At 40.1% G+C, this 8,774-nt stretch overlaps 1 protein-coding gene across 1 annotated transcript in view; it reads right to left on the reverse strand.

The window, feature by feature from the left end:
• Nucleotides 1-8,774, reverse strand: part of LOC103204509 (zinc finger protein 383-like) — a 50,808-nt gene that overhangs the window by 35,282 nt on the left and 6,752 nt on the right. The window contains exon 4 of the mRNA XM_042782162.1: nucleotides 6,741-7,282. Within this exon, the coding sequence (XP_042638096.1) occupies nucleotides 6,741-7,282 (542 nt within the window). The remainder of the gene's footprint in view (nucleotides 1-6,740; nucleotides 7,283-8,774) is intronic.

An 8,774-nucleotide genomic window follows, 5' to 3' on the forward strand; every position in this document is an offset into this window, starting at 1 on the left:
GTCAATGTCATGAAACAAAATGTGTATGAACTGCTGTATGGAAAATTAATTCGCTCTGTGAACTTTCACCCAAATCACAATTGCGGGGGGGGGGGGGAACAGTCCAAGGGAGCACAGCTACAGACAAATTTTTATAGAGTTAAATTAACAACTTCAGTTTACAATATTTTGATTGGAACATAAAATTAGATTAGTAAGAGGCAGGACATCGCAAAGCAAGGCTTTTGCTAGGATTGGTTTACAGAGTATATGTAGGCTGAAACAGTGGTTCTCCCAAAATTAACTAGTCTAAAAGACCTGGAAATATCTCAGCTTCATTAAGCTTTACATGACAATGAACTCTCCAAAATGTTTGGGCAGCAAACTGAAAGTAAAAGAGAGATAAAGCCAATAATAAACCTCAAAGACCTTCAAAGCAAGGAGAGCAGAAGTTGATCTAAGAGGGCCTACCTAGAGACATGCCCCAAGAGCCTGGGCAGAGGGCTTGTGCTAGCACCAGCACTTCCAGGTTTACAGTTTTCCAGGGTCTCAAGAAATAAAACACCTTGGGATCCCACTTCTGACACCAATTAAATGTTAACAAGGAAAAATTTGTACTCTGTTTAAAGTAAAAGTAAAGAGATTTATTTAGGCTTAGAGTCCCAAGAACAGTCTCCTTGTATTCTTTACTGTCAAAGAAACTGGCTAATTTTATATATCCCATCATGAGAAAAGGGTACTAATCCTCACAGTGCCTTGCAAAACCTGTTTGTATTGAAACAATATAGATCTTTTTGCATCTGCAGTTCTCTGTTGTTGTTGTTGTTAAGTGCCGTCGAGTCGTTTCCGACTCATAGCAACCCCATGCACAGCAGAACAAAACACTACCCGATCCCGCGCCAGCCCCACAATCCCTGCTATACTTGAGTCCATCACTGCAGCCACCGTGTCAATCCATCTCGTTGAAGGCCTCCCCCTCTTTCGTTGACCCTCCACCCTACCAAGCATGACATCCTCTAGTACCATTTAATAAATGCTGGCTACATAATTACTTGTGACATTGCCTCATCATGATTTCCAGTGATATTTTCAGTCTGTTACTGTGTTTCATTGATAATTATTGCAATACACATCTTATCCAGAATACACAGGAAAATATAAATAGTAGGAAGTTTTCTGGTCATGTTAAAATTACCATTTGTAATTTCTTAGTGTAGTCATGGAACACATTTTCCAACCATGAGCTCTTTTAAGTTGTACTCACTACATTTCTAGAATGTCAAGTCTTTAAATGTCAGTCATAACTTCTCCTTCCATTCACTACCACCATGAGAAAGGGGCCCATGGACAGTGAGAAGAGAGTCCATTTCACCCAAGAAATGTCTATCCTTCACCCAGCACAGCCTAAGGCTGATCTTGGAAAACATAGTGTCACTGCATCAATCATAAGAGAGACATCTATCAGAAAAGTCCATTGAAAGGCCTCAGGAGACAGGTGTGGCCACCCTCAGGGAACTGCTTGACATGTGGTGCCAGAGACTATGTAGGAGGTAGGCTGCCCACCCTAAATGCCAACAGTGGGGAGCATAAGACATAACATTTATTGCCACCTTTATGCCCTAAAGTGCATAGATCAGAGGTGGTATTGAGCTAGAAGACAGATGGGAAAGAGCTGACACATGGGCCCACACATGCATCTCATGCACAAGGACTGGTAATATACTCATAGCAGCCCAGACCCCTGAACTCATTCTGTGCCTGACATGAGCAAGAAACAAACAAACAAAAGCAGGAGGTGGTATGGTGCCTAAGGCATTTGACTGCTAACCAGAGGGCTGGCAGTTCAAATCCACCAGCCACCCCTCAGAAGGAAGATTGGGCAATCTACTTCCATAGAGATATTGCCTCAGAAACCCAAGGAGGGGTTGCTATGAGTCGAATCAACAGTGTCAACACCATTCTGGTGGGCCAACCTCATTGATCCTGTGAAATACCATGATAGCTGCTATCCTGAAACTGGGGCCCTGCCACAGGGCCCTGGGCAACTCTATAGGTATTAGTTATGGAGCTCCTCAGTGCACTTAATTGACTTCACACACTGGGTAAAGGTTGCAGAGTACCTCTAAGGGGAGAAACAGCTCAGGGCCCACATAAGTCTCCATCTACTCTTGGAGCACACCACTGGATAACACTTCTGTGCCCAACCACTCCCAGGAAATAGTAGAGGGTTTAAAAGTTGAGTACTGGAACTCCTGAGGCACCTGCTTTCCTACATGTAGAGGAGAAATGGCCAGAGACATGCACACTTCATCACAATGGTCAGAAGTAGGTCACTTGGTCACAGTTGTCTTTGGGGCAACTGGTAAGTTAGTTTATCAATTTCTATGGAAGCAGAAAATCAGGAAAGGTGTGCATCAATCTGTATGCTGAGCAAATAATCTGAGAAGTTGGACTATATGAGGAAGAAAATGGTATCAGGATTGGAGGAGGACGCATTAACAACATGCGATATGCAGATGACACAAACTTCCTTGGCGATAGTGAAGAAGACTTGAAAGTACTTATTGATGAAGGTAAGATTACAGACCTTAGTATGGATTACATTTCAACATAAAGAAAATAAAAATCCTTACAACTGGATCAATAAGCAATGTTGTAATAAATGGAGAAAAGACTAAAGTTGTCAAACATTTTATTTTACTTGGATCCACAATCAACAACCATGGAAGCAGCAGTCAAGAAATCAAATAACTTATTGCATTGGGTAAGTCTGCTGCAAAAGACCTCTTTAAAGTGTTAATGTGCAAAAATGTTACTTTGAAGACTAAAGTGTACCTGACCCAAGTCATGGTATTTTTAGTAGCCACATGCATGAGAGGTGGACAGTGACTAAGGAAGGCCACAGAAGAATTGATGAATTTCAACTATGGTGTTAGCAAAGAATATTGAATGTACTGTGGACTACTAGAAGAGCAAACTAATCTGTCTTGGAGGAAGTACAGCTGGAATGCTCCTTAGGAGCGATAGTGGCCAGACTTTGTCTCTAACAATTTGGTCACATTGTCAGAATGTACCAGTGCCTGGAGAAAGACAGCATGATTAGTAAAGTAGAGGGTCGGTGAAAAAGGAGAAGTCCCTCAACTAGATGGATTGACACAATGGCTGTGATGATGGGCTCAAGCATGGCACTGACTGTGAGGATGGTGCAGGACTGGGCACTGTTTCATTCTGTTGTACACAGGGTCACTGTGAGTCAAAACCAACTCAACAGCACCTAACAACATGGAAGCAGAAGTGAATGGATAGGTAATAACTAACAGTGACACACCCAAGCTGCAAGATAGGAAACAAGGTGATTTTATAGTTCATTTGGAAAATGAAAATAGCCAAAACCATTTTGAAAAAGAACAAAGTTGTAGGATTCAAATATATGATTTTTAGACTGTATAAAGATATGGTAGTGAAGACAATGTGGTACTAGAGAAAGTATACATATACAGATCAATATAACAGAATACAGAGTTCCAAAAACAGATTCACATATACTACCAATTGATTTTTTACAAACCTGCAAAGGAAACTGAATGGAGAAGGCATTATCTTTTCAATGAAAGGTGCATGAACGACTGAATATCTATATGAAAAAAAAAAAGTTCAAGCCATACCTTGTACCATGTCAAAAATTAACTCTACAGGATCACAGGCTTAATGTAAAACCTGAAACTATAAAACTTCTAGAAGAAAACAGAGTCTGCCTTGAACATGCACTCTTTTAAATAACTGTCTATGAGATCAAATTGACAATAGGAGCTCTAAAGCACAGATGAGAACTTTAAGGGGTAGAGAGTCTAAGTTAATGGCAATGAAACAATATGGGTTTAGTCAATGAGAATGAAGAATGTAACCAATGTCATTGAACTGTACATGTAGAAACTATTGAGTGGGAGTTATATTTTGTTATGTGTATTTTCACCAAAATTTAAAAAAAAATAAAAAGAAAGAAAATCTTCATGACTTAGGGTAAGCAGAGATTTCTTAGCTAAAACGCCAAAAGCACAATCCATACAAGAAAAAATGATTATTTGGACTCCCATCAAAATTCACAATGTCTGCTTTTCAAGACACAGCTAAGAAAATTAAAGCATAAGACAGTCAAGGAGAAAATATTTGCAACCCAATTGTATAGTAAGGAACCCAGACTCCAAAGAGAAGTCTGGCCTTTGTCCTGGTTCCTGAGGCATAATCTTTAAAGTCTTGAAATTTCCTGATAGGAGTGTCACTCAGACCAGTGACACAGCTGAGCAACCTGAGCTGTGATAGGCCTATATACCACCTGGGACTCCCTCGTATCTACCACTGGTTCAGTCAAGAACTAAAGTAGACACATGGTATTCCAATGTTGTAGAAAGTTGTGCCCTTCAGGTACCTGTTGTTGTTATGTGCCTTCATGTCGGACCCAACTCACAGCGACCCCTCCTTGGGTTTCTGAGGCAGTATCACTACAGAGTGGATTGCCCCATCTTCCTTCCAGGGAGCGGCTGGTGCCTAGCACAGAAGAAATGGAGCAATGGAGAAAAAAGCATTCTTTCTAGGAGCCTGGCAAACATGCCACTGGAACCACGGAGAGTCCCCAACCCCTGAAATTTCTCTCCAGCTCCCTCTTTTGACAAAGCTTAATAACATGCAACTAACAGAATATTTAAAAGGCCATATCCATTTTCATTGATAAGGTAACCAAGGATAAATTTAGCAATAAATTCCATATTAACCCTTTTATTAACCAATTTTCATATACATCTTTATACAAACATCTGAACTCCTCTGTAACATTTGAACAACTCTGTATTTCCACCTAAAAATATACTTATTACCAGAAGTTCTCACCTTTTCCCTAAAATGAGAAGCAGTTTCAAATATTGTATTCATTTCTGACTGTACTAATTACTCCTCAGACTGAATCACAGTCCCACTGAATACTGAATAGAGAACAAAATGGGAGAGAGAGGAGAGATTGGGAAGAGAGCTGTAGTTATCTGTTACTGTTATGTGCCGTCAAGTTGGATCTGACTCACAGTGACCCCTCCTTGGATTTCCGAGGTGGTATCACTATGGAAGTAGATTGCCCAACCTTCCTTCCGAGGTGTGGCTGGTGGGTTTGAACCACCAACCTTCTGGTTAGCAGTCAAGTGCCTTAAGCACTATGCCACCAGAGCTCCCAAGGACCATAGATTTAGTTGTTTAAAACAGCACACATTTATTACCTCAGCTTCTATGGGTTAGGAGTCTAAGTATGGACTGGATCCTCTACTTCAGAGTCTCTCACAGGGCTGCAATCCAGTTGTTAGCCACACAAATAATTAAATACTGTGACCAAGAGCCAGCAACAAAATAAAAAGAAAAGTTGCAGAAAAAAACAATGAGTAAACAAATATAAAGTTCTTTGTGAAAATTGGGATTTACTCCAGGACCCAAGACAAGACTCACTTGGGTTTAAATAACGTGAGGAAAAGCCAGTTTGTCTCTGGCAAGTGAGTCGACTTGGCCATCTCAGTGGAACATCCAAAATTGTCAAAGTATAATTTTCAAAAAGTTATAAACATGACTCTATTTTTGTATTTAAATACACATACAATGATACATGCCAAAATTTATTTAACTCCTTAATGAGAAAGCAGCATGGCAAATAAAGCATTTGAGAACAGGTTAGTTAGGAAAGAATACTGAAATGTTATCTGTTTATTGTTTTAAGTCAGGAACAAAACTGGTTAATTTTTTTACAGGTCAATAAAACCATAAACTTTGTGGTTATCTACCCATTAGAAAGTAACTTGCATCTTTAAAGAACAAAAATCTAAAAGTTAGGATGTAACTTAAGAGTTACACCAATAACCCACTGCCACTGAGCTGATTCCAACTCATAGCAACCCTATAGGACAGAGTAGAACTGGCCCATATGATTTCCAAGGCTACAATCTTTACAGAAGCAGGCTTCCTCATCTCTTTCCTAATGAGCAACTGCTGGGTTCGAACCACAGACCTTTCAGTTAGCAGCCCAGCACTTAATATCTGCACCATCAGGGCTCCTTGTGACACCAATAGTAGACAATAAAATGGAGATACCTAACCAACAGTACATAGTAACTCATAGGTACAGTTACAGAAATTGAGAGAACATACAATTCTTTTTGTTCTTGTTTCTATCCATTGAGGATATTCCTGACCTAACCTGCTCTGCAGAGGTAGAAATGACACAGGGTCAATGCATCAAAGAGGCAAGCTTCAAAAGGTCTTAAGGCAAAATGGGTTTAAAGAAAGGGGGCAAGAAGAGGAGAGGGCATCTGGGGGAGCAGAAAAAGCAAAGGTTCAGAGGTAGAACATGAAATAGTATGGGAGGCAGACAGTGAATAGGGAGGATTAGCAGGAGCAGAGTGAGCACTCTGGGGACAGGGAGGGACAGCAGGTATAGCTGGACCATGACAGTCAGACCAAGAAGGGGTAGGCTTGCTAAGCTGTAGTTGGGGGACACATAGACCAACAATTACATTTGAATGTTTTTCTCCAGGATCAATTTTCTGATGGTGAATAAAATTTGAGTTCTGCATGAAGATTTTCCCATGATCTTTTTCTCTAACATGGAGTGTCTGGTGCCGCTTCAATCCTGAAATCTTGTTGAAGATTTTCCCACAGTCTTTACACTCACGGAGTTTCCAACAAGGGTGGATGCGCTGATGTTGATTTAACCTGGCTATCTGCTTGAAGGCCTTCCCGCACTCCTTACATTGATGGGCTTTCTCTCCAGAGTGAATTTTCTGGTGCCGGAGGAGTTGTGAGTTCCAAGTGAAACCTTTCCCACATTCCTTACATCGGTAGGGACTTTCTCCAGTGTGCAGCATTTGATGGTAAGTGAGCTGTGAGTTTAGTTTGAAAGCCTGACCACATTCCTTACATACGTAGGGTTTCTCTCCAGTGTGTGTCCTCTGATGCCGAATGACAGTAATTTTCTGACTAAAAGCCTTGCTGCAGTCCTTGCATTTGAAAGGTTTCTCTCCAGTGTGGACTCGGTGGTGTGCAGTGAGGTAGGAGCTGCAGCTAAAGGCCTTGCCACATTCTTTGCACATGTAGGGCCGCTCTCCTGTGTGGATTCTTTGATGCTGAACAAAAGTGGAGTTTAAGGTAAAGGCCTTGCCACAATCCTTACACTCAAAGGGATTTTCTCCAGTGTGGATTCTGCGGTGTTGAGAAAAGTCTGAATTGTGACTTAAATGTTTACTACGTGCATCACATTTGTAGGCAATCTTTTCACCTGAAAATTGCAGATATATAACATAAGAACAGTATCAACATTTTTCTCTGATTTCTTATGTAGATGACATCTATTTTATGAATTCTCTCAATGCTTATTCCCTCCTTCACTGAATCTGTCTTTAATACTTCAGAGTATCTCTCATTGTATTTCCTGAATTCCCTTCTAGCTCTCTGATTCAGAAGTGTCTTGAAAATTGGTTCTCTGGGACAGGTCTCTTAATATTTCTCTGAAGCCAAGCCATGGGATTTGCTATTCTCAGGTTTTGATTTGAGGTGAAAAGCTCATTGTCAGCCCTTTTACAATCTGAGGAGAAATAATAAATGCAACTATCACCTCTTATAAAACAGAGGTAACTGGATTATCAAGGACACAACTATATCCTATGAGTACACAGCTTTTATATGTTTACAAATTGGGTAACAGAGTATAGGGAATGAAGAAAGGCAGGAGAAGTCCTGGGACCCAAAAGGGGAAAGGGTTACACCTGTTTTTATGAGTGAAGATGTAAAGGAGATAGGATAATTATGGTTGATTAGAAAGGGTAACAGTGTTGATAATGAAACATCTGATATTGGAAATGGTCTGAAAAGACTCCACCAAAAAAAAGGATCCCAAGACTATGGCCCTTAGACACCCGGCAGGCCTGGAAATGAACTCACCTCCATGGCTCAACTTTATAGGCCAACCAATAGGCCTATAAATTGAACAATAACATCAGGGATGTATGCCCTCATTAGAACAATCAACCATACGAGATCAAAAGAGCAGCATTTACCTAGGGACAAAGCTCAGAAGGCAGAAAGGGATAAGAAAGATGGATGAATGAAAATGGTAAACACAGGGAGGAAGTGGAAAGAGTACTGTTACATTGTGGAAATTGCAATGAATGTCATAAAACAAAATGTGGATGAATTGTTGAATGGAAAACCAATTCGCTCTGTAAACTTTCACCCAAATCACAAAATGTTAAAAAAATTAAAAATAGGAAAATGAATGGATTAATCCATTAGCAAGTAGACTGAGAAGAAAGAAAATAAGTTAAGCGAGACTTCCATTAATTAACCAAATATCAAACAAAAAATAAAGTAACCTGGATATTCCACATTAGGGGTATATAATGAATGTGCAAGCTCTTTAATGCCATCAAGCAGCAATTATTTATAAATATAAGTAATATCAAAATCAGAAAAAAAAAAACACTGGGACAGGGAACACAGATCAAACCTGCCACCCATAATGACTAATGGTAAACTGTAAGGATAAGTCTAAATTGACAGTGAGTGATTAGGCTGTCACCTTCCATTCCAACTGTCAATCTTGGTATCACAAATGGACACCCAGATGTCCTTTATATCCTAATGTGGTACAATATTAATAAATAATTATCACATATTTACTTTAAATCTAATTAGGGAAATTAAATGGGAGCTCTGGTAGCATAGTGGCTAAGGCACTTGACTGCTAACCAGAAGGCTGGCGGTTCAAACCC

Source organism: Orycteropus afer, unplaced genomic scaffold, assembly GCF_000298275.1.
Source record: "Orycteropus afer afer isolate SDZICR_OR568_19922 unplaced genomic scaffold, OryAfe1.0 scaffold00250, whole genome shotgun sequence".
Classification (NCBI taxonomy): domain Eukaryota; kingdom Metazoa; phylum Chordata; class Mammalia; order Tubulidentata; family Orycteropodidae; genus Orycteropus; species Orycteropus afer.